Source organism: Pocillopora verrucosa, chromosome 4 (assembly GCF_036669915.1).
Source record: "Pocillopora verrucosa isolate sample1 chromosome 4, ASM3666991v2, whole genome shotgun sequence".
NCBI classification, from domain to species: domain Eukaryota; kingdom Metazoa; phylum Cnidaria; class Anthozoa; order Scleractinia; family Pocilloporidae; genus Pocillopora; species Pocillopora verrucosa.
In genome coordinates this window covers 27,276,965-27,296,990 of record NC_089315.1, presented here as the reverse complement: position 1 = coordinate 27,296,990, position 20,026 = coordinate 27,276,965, and the positions used below count along the sequence as shown (strand labels likewise).

Below are 20,026 nucleotides of genomic sequence, written 5' to 3'. Positions count from 1 at the left end.
GGGTCGGGCGGGATCTGAGCCGCACTGTCCGACCAATCAGCAACAAAACTGACCAATCAGACAGGCCCATTATCTTGTCACGCTTGACACGGAATGTCATACTGCACCTTCGTAGGTCAGCGACCTGAATATATTTTTTATTTTCACTCGTGAAGAGAAATGTGTTTTTTTCGTTTTCGCCTTAAATTTTTATCGTTTTTCGATCACAGCATCCCTTCCATTATGTAGCACTTAGAGATTCTCAGAATCACTTAATCGACAGCAGTAAAAACAAAATTCAAGCAAAAACAGGAAGGACGCTGTGAAAACTGCTTTGAACTTTTGACGACAATACACTTTCGAATCTCGCCAAACGAGCGCTTAACCCCATAACAAAACAAAAGAAGACGCACAGAAACAGATCAATTTTGTTTCTTCTGCGGTGTCCCAGTAATATTTTGCACGTATTTGCGGGTAAAAATTAAATTATTCTCCACGCCATGGTGACAAAACAACACTCTTAGGGGTGTGATGCGTTGTTTAAAATACACTAGGGAGCCTTGCCTTGGAGCAGTGCCAGCCAAAATACTATTGTATTTAGGCATCCGACTGGATCTAAGTCTGAGTTATTTCACTGCCAATCAATACAAAGCACATCGGCCTTCTAGAATGGCGCCCTTGAACTGCCATTTTTCGAAAGCGAATATTCCCTTCTAACCACTTTGAAACTAATTAGCCGTTATCGCTCAATTCACCTGGGCTTGAGCTTAAATTTACAAAGCAAGCAGACAGCGAACACAATAGGTCTAAATTTATCAGAATCAATTTCATGTCGATTTCTAATAAACATGTATACATTTTCGTCACGAAAAGTAATAAAAAAGAAAAAAAAACATTTTTCTCAGTAGAGAACAGAATAACCTGCGAGGAAAAAGGGGAAAAAATAACAAAATAAATTTTCCTCTTACAACAACAAGCAAAATCTAGATGATTTCACGCCAACAAAAATCAATTTTAAATTTAGTCTAACTGTTTTATTGACGCTTAGAAATGAAAATGTCCTTCTGCAGACTTCACGGTCAATGAAAATTCGAATCTTACGGATAAATACTGGTTTGTTGTCTTCCTTACCTGCACTAACCAGGAACTTTCGACAGTCAGTGTTTGATTTTGATCATCAGACTTCCGGCACCAGCAAAAATATCTCGCACACAGGAAGATAGAAAAAAGCTGTAGAAAACCGGCTCCAAGGAAAACAATACTCGCACACCTTTAGCCCACGTGCGCGAAGTATACCACAACAAAGAATTTGATTGGCCCAGCACCTAAAATATTGTTTAAAGCTCTCAGCGACATGAATTATTTAACAACTGCGGTGAAAGGTTGTTCAGTTGAATACATGGTGCAATTAGACGTTTCATCGCCTAAGTTTTTGCCCTAAGAAACTATTAATCATAAAATATATTTGCTATGTGATTTTATGAAATTTCAGTAAAAATTCATTTTCGAAAGCATTTATTCGGATCAGTTTCTTTATGCCGATAATTTTTTTGTGTGTGTGTGTGTGCAGAATGAATCGTTTTATGTCAAAAACAATAACACTGATGGTACAAACGACTTGAAACGTCGTATTTCAGAGGAAATGATGTAACTAAAAAAAACCAAAAACAAACGCAATGGGAATTCTGGGTCTTTTAGTCCATTTAGTCTCAGTAACAGGATAGCAGGCACCGTCTGACCAGCTAACAACTTATTATTATACAGCTTGTGAAAATAAAACAGTTCTTGATAAAGTGATAAACAACTCAACAAAATCACTTACGTTGAAAAAATAAATCGTGACAAATTAGGTGAAATCTTTCCGCAGACTTAGTGCAAAATATACACCTTGCAATTGAGGTCCATGTCGTGTTCATCACTGATACTGTCAAAGGTGACAGTCGGGTGTCAAAACCCAACCGGTACGTTTGTTCTATTTTTGCCATTCGCTCAAGCTCCCTCATCGAAAAACTGAACTAAAAGGAAAGTTCAAATCTTGTAAAGTTAAAAAAAGAAAGAGAAAAGAAAGAAATAAAAAAGGGTAAAGACCTTTGACTGAGTATACTTCTATTTGTATAAATTGAGTGGAGTTATGAATAAAATTTTCTAAACCTACAGTTCTGTAACCATCGCATCTGTGCTGTATGTCAAAAAAATTTTTAATTCACATGCAAGTGAAAATAAGGGTACAGATTTTATCTTAGTCGCGGTGATTTCTAGACGGATTCTCTAAATTGATTTAGCGACCTAAAACAAATTAAGGAAAATGGATGAAAACGTAAGCATCTTATTATCAGTTCTCATCCGCCAAAATTTGTTAGTGATGTCGAAATGTCAACCATTTTTTTTTCTAGTGTTAAATCGTATTGTGGCGTTTATGCAATGTCAAAAGGATCGGGCCAGGAGGGGTAAAATCTTTTTTTCTTTTTTTTTTTTTAATGGAGTGTGTTCAAATGTATGTAAATTATCTGGAAATGTAAATTAAAGTTTCAAAACAAAGAATATGTTTAAAATTTTAAAATCGACCACGAAACGATTGAATACAACTAAATTTTACTAAGGAGTGCTTTCGTCCATATAATCCTGAATAATCTGTTTTTGAAAAGCAAGAAGGATTCGCTTAAAATACATTAAGAAGTTGGGAAAAAAAAAGATATTCAACTGCTTATTCGGTTACTGATAAGCTTATTAGGCAGTTAGCGACTTATTTTACGACAAGATTTGAGAACGTAAGTGCGCCAAGTGATAGGATGTTTGGATGTCATTATGAGCCTTTAAATAAGCAAAGTCAAAAACAAAGTAAAAATAAGATTTGAAACCTTTAATTAGGAAAACGATGGCTTCACACATGCGTTTTAAAACTTTTTACACTTCTAAGCGGTCTAATGCGAAAAAAACGTCGTCGAATCTTTCAAGAATGGGAATCTCAACGACATTAATTGTTACCACGTTGAGTCATTAAAATTAAACACTGCAATCCAATGTTTTCGCAAGGAAGCGTTTGGTCGATTTTTCAAACAATGATGTTTTATAAGCCGTACGTCGAAATTGTGTTTTTTTTAATTATTATTATTATTATTATTATTATTAATTTAGCACTATATTTAGAGGCTAGCAAGACATCTGTTTATTCCGAGCAAATGTTGTTTTTAAAAGCCCAATTTTCCGAAAAGCTCATTGATACAGGAAACCCAAAGTTTACAATATTTTAATAAGATCAATGAATCGAGAATGTTCGATGACCTGAAGAGGAATCTTAATTTAAATTGGTTTTTACATCGCTAATTAGCTCAAACCCCAAGACAAAAATAATCCAAAAACCTGATAGAGTAAAATAAATACATGCAAAACACATTTCAGCTGAATATTTTCAAAAAAATGATCATTCAAAAGATGTATCGAATTTGCTGATGAAACTCAGCACATTCAGATTAAGAAACAAGTTTTGAAGGGTAAATTTTCCGTTTAATCCTAAGAGCTTATAAAGAATTTCTAGTTTATGTTCCAGAAAGAAACCTTGCCAATTACAATTTTCATGAATGATTAAAGATACCAGAAAGAAACCTTGCCAATTACAATTTTCATGAATGATTAAAGATACCATGAAACCACTCGGGGATAGATTTTTCTAGATAGATTAACATTGACATCTATAAGAAACGAGAACCTCTATTTTGGCTTCATTTTCCTCCAGACTTATAAATAATATAATAATAAATATAACAGAAAAATAGAAACATATCGATCTTAGTGGCAACAAAAACGATTAACTTCTAACCATAATTTGAAATATTTTCCTAACTTTTTATTTGTGAAAATAATGGCCTACAAAAACAAGACTATTCGTGCATGAAACCGTCAGAGGTTCCGGTCATTATTTTACGCCTGGGGAGGGAGGTTCGGAGGATTTTGTTCGTGCCACGATGAAATTCACCTGATATGAACCCGATTCGTTGGTAGTCCATTTCCGATGATCCCTTTTTGTACTCTGTTAGCGACGACTGATTCCCCTCCGTTTCTCCTGGATCTCTCACTTATTTACTTGTGGTACCTCAAGGGAGGGCGCTTATCATTATTTATTTATTTATTTATTGAGAAACAGCAGAATGTGAAACAAAATTTGGAAGTTCATTTGACTGACGATCGAAAAGGCTGGAAAACAGACTTGTTTTCCCTGCATCCTTCCTTGTTAGAACGACTAGCTGGCCAAGCAATCTTCCAAACTTTTTAAGACAGGATCTTTCGTATGAAGGATCTGTGCACTCACGTAGACATAGTAGTTGACAGACTGAGAAGAAAACCACTTTTTTTTTGTCGCGAGGCTTAAGTGAGCAATTAAAGGAAGCCGGATGGACCATGGTTGACCTCAATGTCGATGTACTCCAATAGTGCTTTTAATGAAACTGATTATAGGAGCGCTTCTCGTTGGAATGAGGTTGCTTACTCAATATAGGCGCATACCGACAGAATAAGGGCGCTTAATCAGTTAAAAACAAATTCGAGGAGGGCGCTTATTAGAGAGGGAGCGCTTATTGGAAGGAAGGCCCTAAATCGAGTTATTACGGTGGTTGCAGAATGTTTACAAGGGTTATGGAAAACGTCGGCCTGTAGACGCTATTATACAAGCAATGTGAGCGCGCGAGAGGTTTTCGAGGGTTCTACCGTTTTTAGTGCTAGACTCCAAATAGACATCTTGCACGTTAGCCTGGTTGGAATCTCGCAGTGGGTGGCAAAGAAGTACTCAATTTTACATTTTTTAAAATCAGCTTTGATCTAATGAGCATACACTTCACAATGAAATAAATATAGAATTTTCTGTCTGGAGATAAGAGTTGATAAGAGTGAAACAATGCTCTACCAAGCTTTTTCCATCTATAGATATGTATCCCAATCTCCAACGCAATGCCAAATCTCCTCCAACAACTCCCGGATGTAAGTAAAACGAAGGTTCATGATTTCATGCAACCGAAGAAAAATAGGTTTTAGTTAAAGGAGTAAAGCTAATTATTTCTTTTTTGAAGAAACAAAATACAATTATCTATTAAATAGTCGTCATTTCTATCGCTTTGAATCACGCCATGTTTTGCCATTCAAAATCAAACACTGTCTGGCCATACCAGAAATGCTCTGCATGATTAGTGGAAGGTAGCGCAGCGAGAAATAATGCTCAAGAATGCCATAGATTGTAATGCAATGCGATGAGATCTGAATTGGTGGTGCGACACAATTCAATTTTGCGTAATGTAGTCGGGCAATTATAGCCACCAAATTGTTAATGTTGCTACAAGCAACGAAAAAAAAGACATTCCCTACCTTAATTTCAGCAGTGTGGTAGGACAAGGAGACTGAAAAAAGCCACCAGGCTTGTAGAAGAAGTTGTCTTGTTCAGTCTGCTTCACAAAGTATCTGTACAATGTTCCCGACAAGCCTTTTTTTTTTCGCCCGCGAGTTAAGTACCAAAACTTTCTTCCTTAATCGCATTACTTAATACAAATCAATTAAAGTGCTCTGCTCTTACGCGCCCATTAGCCTACGTGATCAAAGTGTCATTTTTCTGAGTCTTAGAAGTAATTCTTTTTCCTAGAGTCGTCACTTTATATACATATATACATACATACATATATATATATATATTTATAGAGGTAGTCTGTGTCTAGATTTTTCCGTTGAACAGTGCTTAGTATACGCAGAAGTAGAGCGCGATATATTGAGATAGGGAAAAACAAAGAGTCTATACTTTCATCTCTACAAGCCTGTTTTGTGATTACTCACTCATTAGGGGATTTATAAAATAAGATCCCCTGATGAGTGAGTAATCACGAAACAAAAAATAGCATAGCATACCGAAACTCTTACTGATCATTATATCTTGAAATTCAGAAACTCAATTGGATACTGAAAATTGATAACCAACTGCGCGTGCACCAAATAGAGCACAAATACCACTCATATTAATTGCTTCGCTTTTTGCACCATACAAGAAATGCATTTAAGATAAATCAATTGCATAAATAAATGAGTTGGTGCTTTGTTTTGTAGAAATTCTGAGTATTTTAACCCCTTGTTTGTCTTCTGACTCGCCCTACAGGCTCGTCGACTACGGCACAACTCGTAAAATATTTAAGGATACAACACACCAAAACGTCCAATTAGCTAAATTCACTTCACATCTCTTGGCATGTTTTCAATGGTATTCCGCCGGAAGATTTGCCGTCGCCGCGATAATATGCACAAACTTGCCACAACGTCTCAGAATTACGTGAATAATTATTACTACTCTTACGATTTAGTCGCTTCTGACGTAGATCGTTTCGACTGCCTAATGCTAACTTAATCTCCTTCAACTTATCGACTTTGAGGCGTGCAGGCAGTCTGCTCTAATCTACATCACAAGCGACAACATCAAGAGGCATACGAAAATTCTTCTGGGAATTCTCTTCCCCGCGATCAACTGCTGCAATCTTCAGTGAGATTCTAACTTTTTTTCTGATTTTTCTCCAAAGGTTAATTGTTGCATTTCCAATACAAACAAGAGTAAATGATAAGCGTGAGGAAGTCAGATTCTAATAATTTATACCATGCAAGTCAAGTGTCCGCTTTTATTTTCAGCAAAATGAACTTGACTCAATAAATTCATAAAGCCTTTCAGTGAGGCAAAATTTCGCCTTCCGTTATCACATGCGACCAAAACATTTGAGTGGCTGCACAAGTCGTCTTGTATTTTTTACTCAAACAAATTAGCTTTTGGAATCATTTGCAAAGCCATTAAAATGACATAAATGAAAAATGTTTATTAACCACATTTTTGTACTTTGTAATTAGTGTCTATAGATTCCTTATCAAAGTAAAAACCCCTGTAATATGCTTGTCTTTATGTGAACTGATTTCCCAATACAATTTATTTAACAAACTTCTGTTTATTCTGAGCTTTTGATGCATACGCATCCTACACACTTTGCACCCAAACGTTAATAATGCACATGTCATTGAAGGACTCAATAAAGATACATATATGGTTTATTACAATCAGCTGCAATATTTTGAATATCCTACCGAGTGGGTAAATATTTATAACGAAATAATACAAATATTGTCAGTCTGGAGATAAGATTTGTATTTGGTAAAACAATGCTGTACCAAATCTAATAACTGAATATGCTTGAGTGTGACCTATTGCATTGCATATATGAACAGTTTTTTTTAAGATAAGCTTTAATCCAATGAGCATGAATATTTACAGAAGAATAATATGAGACTAGTCCGTCTGGAGATAATATTTGTATTCAGTAAAACAAATGTGTCCTAAGCTCTTTCCATTTATAAACACGTATCCCAGACTCCAACGCAGTACCGAAGCTCTTCCAACACTTCCCTGATGTAAGACGCTTTAGGTCTGTTTTCTGCGGTTTCTTCGAAACACAGGTTCATGATTTCATGCAACTGCAGAGAAACCAATTTAAGTAATGAGAAAACTAATAATTTTTTTTCATTTTGAAGAAACAAAAACTTTTATGTAAGTAATGGCCATTCTTTTCATGGCCATGTGGCTTTGAGTCATGCGAGGTTTTAATATCTAAATTTCAAACACTGCTGGGGAATGCTATAGATGTCCTGGTGGGTTAAAGCAACGCGATGCCGCGTAGAACATTGCAATGCAATATAACGAGTATGATAGTGTAGCACAACATAGTTTGGCGTGATACAGTACAGCACATTTAGCGTGCAATGAAGCGGAACTCAATGAAACGTGCTCTACATTGTAATAGAATGTAGCATGTAGCGACGTGCAATTATTAATGAGATGCAAAACAACGCTATGTCATTATATCGTAAATTAAAGATACCAAAAACGGCCAAAAATAGCCTAGGCTGATTCACTGATCATAGTAAGCTGACTATGCAACTAATTTAACAATTTTCTTAATATTTTATTTAAGTTCACATGAAATCGAGCACCAAAATACATATATATATGACATCAGAAACAACGGATGATATCAATTCCTTTCGTATTATACGAAATCTTTCCCATTTCTTAAATATCTAAGACGATGAATGTCTCTTTTCTATGAAAGATTTTCTCAGTTCTCAGAATTAAAACTTTCCGCAAACCCCACCCCTTCCCCCTTCCATCTTCCTTCCTTTTATTTCATTTGTCACTAGATCTTCGCTACCTCTCGAATGCGATCTTCTTTCCATCCAAAGAAGAGAGAAGAGGATTGTCGGCTCATATACTGATCAGCGGCTCCTTATCGAGCCTTTAATTAAGAACCTTACCTGAATGTATTCACTGGACCCATGACAGTGTCCTAATAAGGTAGCTATCAACTGTCCGAACTGCTCAATATCCTTGCCATGATCACTCTGCTCATCTGCTCCCCAGTTTGCAAACGAACCAGGTTCGTTCTCCTTGGACGCTCGAGACAGTCCACCCAAGACTGCTCTAACAGGGGGAAGCTGAAAATAATCGATTACATATATATATATTTTTGCTGACTGAGGTCGAGGGTTAAATGGGAAAATATTTCGCTCGAGATTCACACCTAACTCAGTCTATTCGTATTTTATTATAAGACCACCGCTCTTTCGCTTTCTTCCTTTCTTGCGGTTTGCATCTCTCAGGGCCGTACACCAGACCGTTTCGTTAAAAGTAACACCCTTTCAGAATGAAAGGGTTCCCCCGTTTATTTATGGCTCGAAACTAAATAGATCGAAATATTTCACCGCAAAAATATTTGGTGTTGTCCCATTTCATTTTAAAAGGAAATTTTATGTAACAAACGTTTTTAGCTCAATAAATATTCTGAATTTTATGATGATTCATAACAACTGCTCGATCATTTTAATTTGTAAAATACTGGTATTTCGGATCAAAATGTCCGAGATCGAGCACCGGACAGATCACATGAATTCTTAGGCAAGACATTTTGCCCTCACAAACCCTCTCTCCAATATCGAACAAAATTTTGATAGTCACAAAAACGCGTAAGGTTTATTTTACCCTTAAGCAATGACTGATCAAAATATTGCTTGTTGTCACGTTGTTATGGACAATCCCAAGTTCCTGTAGTCGCTCTATAGCGCTGATGATGTCACAGGCGATGGCACAAACCGCATCAAAGTTGAGGACAGTTCCTTTGTCGCAAAGAAAATCTTGTAATGTCGAACTCGACACAAAATCGTAGCAAATAAGTCTGAAGCAAAACGAAATAATTTTTTTTTGAAATTAGTAGAAAACAAAATGCTCACTTTTTCAATTTCTTTCAAATGAAATATTGTTTACTTACAAACTGTTCGATTGTAACTCGCGGATCTTCACTTTCCCGTGTTCGATATTATGGTCACGGGCTGCAAAGAAGGATTAGAAACCTTACTTTTAATAAAAAAAAAAAATGCGCAAGAGGAAATATTGAATAATGGAAAGAAAAATGACTGACAAAAAGTACTAGACGAGCTGATCGAAAGAACACTCCATGGATGGAAAGCAGCTATATTTGAGTAACTGGGGATACTTTATTAACTCACAATTTTTTGACGAAAATGAATTAAAAAAAGATATAATATTGGGGAATGAATTTGATCCTTTGTAATTTGGACTCATTTGTTGTACATCTATTTTGAATCGTGTCTACTTCCATTTTTACCCTTCCCTAATGAAACCTGGGCGAAAAGAGCTATTGCTTTATTTACAGAAAAGAACAGCAGCTATCCTATACAATCACTTTTCTAATTTAGTAAGTGCGCTAGGATTGGTCAATTTAGTGGGCTGTAATTTCCTGTACGGCCCGTTGAATACAAAACTTTGCCGGTTTCAATCAAAGTCTTTCCTTTGTTTGAACCCAGAAACATAATGAATATCTTTCTAACCTCGTTTTCTCGATCTGTGCGGACACGGAATCCCGGTCACGTAACTTACCGTACGGATCTCGAACTCGGTTAGTGAGAGGTTTTCATTTATTAAAAACGTTCTAAATGGAGCTTAAGAAGCTAAACAGGCAATTGAAACGTCTAAATGGCCTATGATTGTGTCCAATTTCTTTCTTTCTTACTGACATTTCCATTTGTTTAGCAAAGCTAATTATTCTAGCACTACATATTTCTGTTCAAAGGACAAAGTATGAAGGATCTTCCATTCACTCGCCTTTAGAATGCCAACGGTAATTGAGAAGGACAGGTAATTCTTCACTATCATTACACAGGCGTTTTGCCACATCTACTTCACGAATCCAGTCTTGTTTGTGTTCTTTTGCGAAATACTTCAGTAACACCATGTTTAAAATGTCTCCTTCCTCAGACCATGCTACAGCGTAACCCTGTAACAGCAAAGATGAGTTTGGATGGTTAAATCTTATGCTAATAAGTTGACCCATAACTGTCAAAGCTTTCCTCAGTTCACAAGAGCATGAAGTGAAGGTGAGTATTGCCAGTCCTCCTGAATCCTGAAAACCTCCCTTCCCCTCCCAGTTCACCATATAGTCTTAAAGTCAAGTCTCTCTGTAAATTCGCCAGGACTTATTTATACTCCTGAGTGGACAGAGGAGTTGCATACGATAGTCTGTTGTCTTTCACTCGTCTCAGTGACCCCGCCAGACTCGAACCCAGACCTTTCTAACTAGTACAGTGCTCTTACCAGTTCTCTCGAAAAGATTGTTCAACCAGTCAATGACTAACTAGTCCGACAGGGAGACTGGTTGACAGACTATCTTAATTACCTTCGCACGGATAAGTTAGATTTTTTTTTAAAAATCGAAGTTTAAGGCAAGAAGTTAATTCGTTTTGTCTCGGATGTGGGAAAAAGAAAAATTCTGAGTATCAATGATGAATCGAACCACACACCTTCGGATTTAACGCTCCTAAGCGGAGACTGATGAGTTAAGACATTACAGGTCTACATGTAACACGCGTATTATATACTGCCAAGAAAAGCCACGCCGAAAGCCTCTTTTAAGTTCATAGGCTAAGAGAGATAGTAAATTTTGAAATCATAGGTTGTAATTTTGTAACTTACAGTGGCAGGTTTTCCAGCAGTGTCGTCTTGCAGAATATCCACCTCTTCAATCAGCTTTAGTTTAGCGTGCACGGTATGTTTACATTCATGTTTTTCTGTCATTTGTGATGGCAGTGGACTGGAATAGGCGATGACACTGGAAACCAAAGTCGCATCATCTGATGTTTTCAACCAATCGACTGTTTGCTTCCGACCTGAGATTAGATATAAACCTTAGGCAACTGAGAGGTCTGAGGTTCAGACCTACACTATTTACCATACCTGTACTTTTTTTTTTTTTACAATCTGTCTGACACCAAAGTTTTGGAAACGACAAGATTGCGCATTACCACTCAACTGGCTGGCTTTTCTTAGTAACCGGGAGAGGGATAATAGGTGATGATAGATTCAGCTCAACCGCACCATTTGGGTGACTGGAACAACCTAAGGTTAAATTACATAGGGATTTCTTTTACCGATAATTGTCATTACTCACCTGGCATACGGTAGTTTAATGTCTTCATGACCATACCGGTGACATTTTTTCTTCTTTTGGTTAAGCTACGTTTTGTTCGCTGGGTGGAAAATGTATACAGGATTGGATTCAGGGAAGAGTTCAACGGAAGAACAAATACTGCAATCCATACGTAAGCGATTTTGTTTGGATCCTCAAAATTTCCAGTCAGAGATAAAACATTGATTATAATGATTGGCATCCAACAGCAGAAGTCTGTCATCACGATGAAAACAAGTCTCTTGGCCATCGCAGATTCTTTTTTGAAATTCGTCGATCGCGCTGCACGTGCAGCCCACTTTACCGTCCAAAACATCGCCGTATACGCGACGAGGATAAATGTGAAGGAAATGAAGTTGAGGCAAACAAAGATTGTCACGGAGTATTCCCAACCAGCAGGTGTACCCTCTGAAAGCTGAAGAGGAAGGCAAACAGCAGAGCGACTATAGAAGCCGAAATCTCCGCTTTCATCATAAAAGTAATTTATTCCGGTGATAGGAATCACAGATATGACTATGCCAAATATCCATACACCCATGCAGGAAAGGAGGGCGGTTTTGTAAGTAAGTCGCTTAAACTTGAACGGGAAGACGATGCATATTAGTCGGTCTATGGTTATAATGGTGAGAATCAGGACAGACACTTCACTGGAAAGCATCGAAAGAGCTCCGACCATTTGGCAACCCATGCCAGATCTCCATTCGATGTCATGCTTAAAGTACTCCCCTTGCCATCTCAAGTCCATAATAGCGATAGTTAATAGATACACGCCCATCAACAGATCAGCAGCGGCCAAGTTAGTCAGCAGACAGGACTGAACCCTGTTCTCCTCTTTATCAATAGTACGCCATAGAATAACAAGTAGGTTTCCAAGGAAAGCGAGCATTCCAAGAATCCAGATACAAACCTGAACTGGTTTGTTTTTCATGAGGTCGTCACAGCTGGAAAATTCATCGACTGGAGAATTGCAATCAACTCCTGCAATTGATTTCTTAGCGTAGCAACACAAAATGAAGCGGTCGAGTTTCCTAAACGAAAATATTCCGTTGTAAGTACGAATTCACAATCTGCCTCTCTCTTTCCCCGGAGGAATTTCGATTACGAGTCGAAAGCAAACCAGAATTGCACGGGTATTGTTTTATGTTGCTCTTAATTGGTTAAGGAAATCTGCACCACCTCCTCAGTCATTCAGGAGCACAGAAATTTCACGCGCTGGGCGCCCTAGGCGTGTGTTTTCTTCAGTTCCCTTGGGCTCATTTCGGTGTTTCCTTTGATCTGATTAGCTGAAATTGGCATTCACTTAAATAAAACAAGCTAATACGTCAAAAAGTGTAAATAAATACTCACAAATACTCCAAGTTTCCAAGTTCACTGAATGCATCGGAAGGTACATCGGATAGTTTATTATTGTCGAGATACCTGTCAGAACAGAGAACAAAGAATAAGGGAAGAGAAATTATAAGCAAATGAAAGATTTGATTTAAGACAAATTTCAAGCTTACAACTAAAATATCTTATACACAAACTTATGAGCTCGAAGTACAGAAATTAGCAAACGGTCTACTCACAAATGTTCCAAAGACTTGAGTCCTTTGAAAGTTCCCTTTGTGACTGTTGTTAGCTTGTTACCACTTAGGTCTCTGAGAAAAAGCGCATTAAGAATAATAACCAAGTTGAGAATAATCTCAGAAAATTGATGAGGATCTAAATGGTTCTCACTTGAGTTTTAACTGACTATTTAAATAAACGTAGTACGCTGAGAACAACGTACTGGAAACTGTTTAGATTTCAGCTGCTCAAGGGAAGATAAGACTATAAAGTCGATCTCTACGCTACTTCCAGCGAAAACTCGCCTTTTGTTATTCAAACATTGCAGGAGATAATTTCGTATTGAAAGTTGTTCCTCTTTGTGAACATCTCCCGTCATCAGTTGGTTTTACCATTATATATTTTCCCTAACACTTTAGCTTCGTGTCTTGATTGATGTGTAAATTATTCCACCCATATCCATGCAAAATTAAGTATGTTAGAGGCAGGAATCTAGATAACTATCAGCTGAAGGATGTAACGCCAAACTCCCCCAATTAACATACACAAAAATAATTAATTTCATACTGAATCTCAGGAGTTAGGAGTTTCTAATTCCGCCGGAGACTTTTCCAAGGCCGTGTCTGTTTCTCGAAAGTACCGGAGACTTTATAGGTGCTAAGCAATCTCATAAAATTTAAATCTAAGGCATCGTATCAGTACAGATCTTAGCTGAAAAACTAGCCAAATCTGTTTCTTTTCCTAACATTTTCCCTGTTTTAATTTCAGAATTATTGATCTCTCGTTCTTGAACGTAAAAGTAGCATGTAAAAAGAGAAAAACTTTTCGAAAACATTAATTACCAGGATTGCGCAAAAAAGGTCCCGAATTATTATCCCTTCTTTTATCATGATATATTTATTTCTTTATTGAACACTGCAACTTGGATGGCAATACTTACAATACTTTCAGCTTTGAAAGATCTTCAAACAGGCCCTCTGGTAGTGTTGTTAACTTGTTGTTCTGGAGGTATCTGATTGAAAATATGCAATTCCAAATCATTTGTTTTTTATTCTACGCAATAAACGCTGATTTTTTTTTCACTAGTGCATGACCCGGCCCCTAAAAGAAAAATCCCTGGATATTTTTTTTAACTTTATGGCCTATATTTCTTTGTAAAGAAAAACTTGAAGCATGTTTCAACAACATATCAAGTCGTGTCCCTAAGAAACTGTATAGATCATTACTGGCCAAAACCCAAAAAGATTTCTATTTGATAGAGCAGAGGTTATCTGAAAATGAAAGAAGGAAAACTATACTTACAAATGAGTCATATTGCTTTTGTTTTCAAAAACACCATATTCCATTCGCTCAATCTGATTTGAACGCAAGCCCCTGTAAGTGAAAAAAATTCTGATAAAGGCTGTCTCTTTTTTTAAATAATTAGTTTCATGAGAAAAATGACAATTTCAAAATTTATTTGGGTTACTTTTTGTTTAGAATATAATACTTACAAAACTTCTATACTTGATAGTCCGTCCAGCATTCTTTTCATTGGTTTTCGTAGAAGGTTTTTTCCCAAATCACTGAAACAAATCACATTGGTGTCCACTGACATTCAAGTTATGAAGAGGAATGCGAGATTGCCGTTCTGTAAGTTCTGTGACTGTCGGCAAGATTTGTGCCATCCTCTCAGCCAATCAGACACATAGATAAAACTTAGTTGTTTTCCTTTCCTCTGGCTCAATAGAGGAATTTTTTATTTCCAACTGGCTTTCATTACTTCAACTAATCAATGTGATTAAAGTCGATCTACATTGGCAAAAGCGCAATGAGCGCCAGATTTATAGGTCACACATATACTCACAGAACAAGTAGATTAGGAATTCCATGGAAAACTCCGTCGGGAAGAGATCTTAAAAAATTGGAGTTTAGTCGCCTGGAAAAAAGGTATATTATTAAATTCAGTTTCAAAACCATCTGATACTAGCCTTAGAGCCAATCCCTTACGAAAGCTTATGGAGTAAAATAAAGTTCCTGAAGAGACTACTAGCGCCTACCGTCTGCGTAAGATACTCAAGCTATTTAACCAACACTGGGAACCTTGTTCTTTCTTTCATTGAAGGAATTTTTTTTAAGGTATAAAGAAGAGCATTGAGACCATTTATTAATGGTTTCAAGTTGCACGTCGGACATCTCACTACAAAATTTTCATGAGTGCTTTTTCCCGATTTTCAACCCGAATTGAAAAAAAACAAACAAAAAAACAAACTGAGAAATAAGACAAACATGACAACTGATCTTGAGATGAAGTATTCAGAAACTCGACTTTTTCATTAGCGACATACAGCTTGACAAGGCGTGATCATACTTACATTGTTTTGACGGATGAGACATTTTGAAAGCAGTTTTCACTGAGGCGAAGTAGAATATTGAAACTCATGTCACTAGAAAAAAAAAACAAACATTATCAGTTTGTTAAATTCTACAGCCAGTTTATTAAACCCTTGGCTGGAAGAAATCCAGCCGGAAACTTTTTACTTTTTGATCAACCCATGAGGAATATACTTACATATATTCCAGCTTTTTAAGATCTGAAAAGGCCTTTTCCTGCAACTGGGATATCCGATTATTCTTGAAAAACCTTGAGAAAAATATGATACTTGCAGCAAATACGTATAGAGAATGTAATCATTAAAAAAAAATATCAAAACAGCTTACTGAGAAAAGCGACAAAAAAAAGGTGGTATCACCAGGTTGAGAAATATAACAGAACTATATATTCGCCGAGTTTTTCATTGCTTACACAGCTCCAGTATTGGAAGGAAGATTTCTTGGAACACTGAGCAAGTCTACCCCAGTTACTTGAATCCTCTTGTCTTTGTCATAGCTGAAATCTTCACATTTGCAGCTCGACGGACAACCTAAAGCAAACGATAGCACTATTATCAGTAAAAACCAACAAACCATTTAATGAGAAAATAGATTAAGTAGTAGGTCTCATGGTTGTTTACCTTGCTGACGTGAACAGGAAAGTCCGTCATTGTCGTTGGCTGGAAAATTAAGAAAAAAATTTTAATCAATTCCTGACACAAGGTTCTGAAAAGAAATAAAATGGCTTACAGAAGCGAGCCAGCAGCTCTAGCTATAGAATACTTCTGGTAATCTTCATGAGAAGTAATTACCTTTAACATCAATCTACGCCATCCTAAGAAAACATCTTAACTTATACAGCTGACTTAATAAAAATTTCATCTCAAAACTTTGAAACTCATTTTTGTTAAAGACGGCACCTGTAGAATTAAGCAACTTAACAGATTGCCAACAGAATAACAACAAAAACGCTATAATATAATATAAAGCCATAATATAATTTTCATGTACCTGAAACAGAGTGGTACAAGGCCTTGAATCGGGCTAAAGGCAAATTTCCTTGGCAGCTCAAGAGGACTGTTAAATGATTCGAGGAAGATAGGAAATTTGGAGGGAAAAAATAGCCGCAGAACTTGCCCAAGGATGTCCTCTCACTTCCGTCAAAAACTTCCACAAAACATTTATCACACGTGGGGTGATCTCTGAGTCTGAATTCTTGAACTGCAAATTTATTATATGACGGGGTGGGACGGCAATAACCCAGCTACAGAGAATGTCGTAAGGAGAGTGTCCCGGGTATGAAGGCGACAAGAAATATCCTGACTTGTTGGTCAATGTTTCGCTACAGGCTGAAACAAGATGAAAGAGTTGTAAGTTGATGAGAATAAATAAAGTTTGTATGTTCCTTAAAACCAAAGTAAAAAATTTATTGATTGCTACCGATAAGAAAATTTTCGAGAGTCACTCCCACGTTCAATAAAAATTGGACATATTTTGTTTAAACGTGCGAAGCGTAGCGGAGGATCAACATCAACTTCAACCCATTAGGAATCGAACCCAAAAACCGTGGGAGGGAGAAGTAAAAAGATAACTGCTCTCACCATTGGCTACACTTTTCCCTTCTCTCTCTTAGCAATTTACATTGCCTTCCTTTTTTTCAAATTTTGGCAGAGGACGACCTCCGTAAATTTTCCTTTTTCCTCTGAAAAGTCGACAAGGCAAAAATGGGAAGTGACCCCTTTTCAATTTCCATCCTTTCCCAAAATTTTTCCCCACAATGTGACTGAGATTAAGTACACTTAACGAATGCTTCTATTAGAACTTTACCTTTTTTCGCTGACCAAGGTTTTTCTTCACAACGGTTTCCCTCCTCAATGTACAGTCCTGTTAATGCTATCAAGTCTTCCCTTGTCTCTGTTTTACCTTGTATCGACACCTGTTTTTTGCATTAGACGATAGCAAAAAAGGGAGAAGAAAAAAGTCACAATAATGGTCGGTCACCAACTTGTTATTCGCAAACAATTAAAAAAAAAGCAGACATGAAAATGGCGGAAATTGCGAAGCAAGGAACTGTACTCCACGCTACAGAAAAGAAATTTTTCTAAGGAAAGTATGAACGACTAGTTGAGTCAAAAAAATGTTTTCTCATACTTTTCTATGCTTAAAACCTGGAAACCCTTGCCCCTTTTTCAAACCGTGGACACAAAAATCTATTCTTCTCGAGAGGAACATGTTTATATTGTCCTTTACAAGGAATGACATCTTGGGAGATAAATCTGAGGACCGGAAGGAACCAGGCCAATCTGGCTCTCATTTACCTTTTTCCTGCATAAATACCTGAAACTCAGAAAGAGAGTTCAAAGGAACTTGTCCATAAAGCCAGTTCCTGCCGGTGTTGCGATTCGAAATCCAGATTGGAATTTCACGGTAGGTTTTTGTCTTCCAATAGATTGAAAGTGTCTTCTTCCCAGGCCCACGTAGCATATAACGAAATTTTAGGCAATCACCATACCAGTCACGTGATCTATTGTATAGTGGGCTCACAAGAATAGCGGACTGGTTGAAGTTGGTGACGTTGGTATCCACTAAAAGTCGGCCACCTGCATTAGGAATACAATTGAGACTATTTTGCATTGCAAATGATTTTCATTCACCCATCCGGAAAAAAAATACCAAGCAGTCCTGGAAAGGTCTTTTGTCGGTGGTGGTGACTGACGTTTGGACAACCTTAGCGGAAGCCATCATCATTGAAATCATGTGAGTCATAAACCGATACACCGTGAGAGTCAATTTACCCGCCCAGTAAGAACTCACGGTAGAGTGTTTACATCAATCTAAGGATGTTCAAGAGGCAAATGTTTTGCTGGCGTGTTTAGAAGTCCCGTAAATCGATCCTAAAATAAAAGGGGTGTGACCGAAAAAAAACGAACGACGGCGTTTTAATTGAGAAACTACAATTTTCTCGTTCCATTTAATTTTGTGGCTTCACCGCTATCAAAACTTCCTCAAAAATCATTAGTTATGCGGGCAAGTGGTTACCTAAAGGACTCATTTATTATTTAGACTTGAGAACAATGAACTAGGGGCTGCTGCTAATAGCTTTACCAATAACTTGCCTCCTCTATCTCTGCAGGTTCGAAACCATTTTACCGCCACTTCTTTCTGCAACCCATTTCTGATCGTTTTCCATGCCTTCACGTCACCTTCTTCACTGCTACATCCAAATGACATGCGCAGTATTTCCTCAACGGGCATTGCATGACCCCAAAGATTGAATCCACTTAATGCACCCAGAGCAATTGACGCATTCTCACTAGAATTTCTAAACCCGATAGTCATGGTTCCTCCTCCTGCGAGGGAAAGATTGAGAAACACTATGAAATTATGTGATAACAAAGAGATTTCATTTTAATGTCTGCTTTAATTATAGGGATAACCTCGGGAGTTTCCTTTTCATCATAAACTTGTATCATTGTATCAGTTAAGACGAATGAAGTCTATGAGTGTCGAAAGAAATCCAGAATTGCGTTGGTTTGCCTCATTACAATCTGTGACCGATCCAGGAGGTTGGCACCGTCCGTACCCTCTCATATCGGTCACTCAGGATTTCCCGCACTTCAGGCAGTTTACTTGGTTTGACTTTAGTTTCTTATTGACCCCTTGTAGCATTATCCTTGGTCGAATTCGCCGTTGCATGAATGAGCTCTACATGAAATATTTTCTTCGCTCATTTATTACTTAATTATTATATCGCAAAGCCATATGTACATCCGCGTTTATGTTTCTGCACCCTTTCTCAAAGTCGACTAACTCCGAGAAAGAAGGAGTTTAAAAATGCAAAACAAAAATCAACTAGTGACAAAGAAATAACGCTGTTGCTGACGTTATTGAGTGAGATGCAGACGATTTCTCTACCATAAGTACTGTGTACCTTCAATCTGAAAAAGTTGAAGTCCAAATGAACTATATTTTCTCTCGCCATCTTTGAACACCTCCATCAGCCCTACGTGGTTATTCAACAATACACACACGTGGTGCCACATGTCATCTGCCACGCCTGTCGATATTTTGCTATGAAAAAATTCAAATATAATCATTCAGTTAGAGTAAGAGAATATCAACTGGTTGATATTCCCTTGGTTAGAGCCAACCATTTGGGGATAAATTGTGGTAGTTATCAGTTGTGGTATAGGAATCTATCAGTGAGTTCTCCCCGTCTCCCTCTATCTTCTTCACGGTAGAGGGTATGATAGTGTGCCTAATTATGTCGAATCATTACTTTTTCTCTACCCTTTTGATACAACCCGCTTCAGGCAGCGTGTAAACGCGGTTCTTGAGATATTGGGACCTTGAGCACTCTCAGGGGTGGTGTCAAGGTAATGAGGAATAGAAAAATGAACTTGAATTTGTCTGAAGAGTTTCACAAATGGCACTGTGTCCACCTCTAGCCGCGCGCCAAGCCTCATCTCCGGTACTCTACGCAAACGCAGCACTGAGTTACAAATAGAAACAGGATTAATTGTTGACAGTTAATCACTTCTCAGACAGCTGGAACTCGGGAATTTCTCGTTCTTGTTTGGCTGAACACGGCAATGTAAAGATTCTTA

General features: G+C 37.4%; 1 protein-coding gene across 1 annotated transcript in view; it reads right to left on the bottom strand.

Annotated features, from left to right (window-relative positions):
- Positions 1–6,880: 6,880 nt before the first annotated feature.
- LOC131775281 (MAM and LDL-receptor class A domain-containing protein 2) overlaps positions 6,881–20,026 on the bottom strand; it is a 36,907-nt gene continuing 23,761 nt past the window's right edge. Inside the window, 23 exon segments of the mRNA XM_066165431.1 lie at positions 6,881–7,458; positions 8,296–8,475; positions 9,020–9,212; positions 9,306–9,366; positions 10,160–10,331; positions 11,027–11,220; positions 11,502–12,547; positions 12,867–12,938; positions 13,088–13,159; positions 14,008–14,079; positions 14,370–14,441; positions 14,561–14,632; positions 14,914–14,985; positions 15,422–15,493; positions 15,619–15,690; positions 15,853–15,970; positions 16,061–16,099; positions 16,431–16,637; positions 16,640–16,768; positions 17,247–17,355; positions 17,757–18,019; positions 18,536–18,769; positions 19,351–19,490. Coding sequence (XP_066021528.1) covers positions 7,336–7,458; positions 8,296–8,475; positions 9,020–9,212; positions 9,306–9,366; positions 10,160–10,331; positions 11,027–11,220; positions 11,502–12,547; positions 12,867–12,938; positions 13,088–13,159; positions 14,008–14,079; positions 14,370–14,441; positions 14,561–14,632; positions 14,914–14,985; positions 15,422–15,493; positions 15,619–15,690; positions 15,853–15,970; positions 16,061–16,099; positions 16,431–16,637; positions 16,640–16,768; positions 17,247–17,355; positions 17,757–18,019; positions 18,536–18,769; positions 19,351–19,490 — 3,784 coding nt within the window. The 3' untranslated portion in view covers positions 6,881–7,335.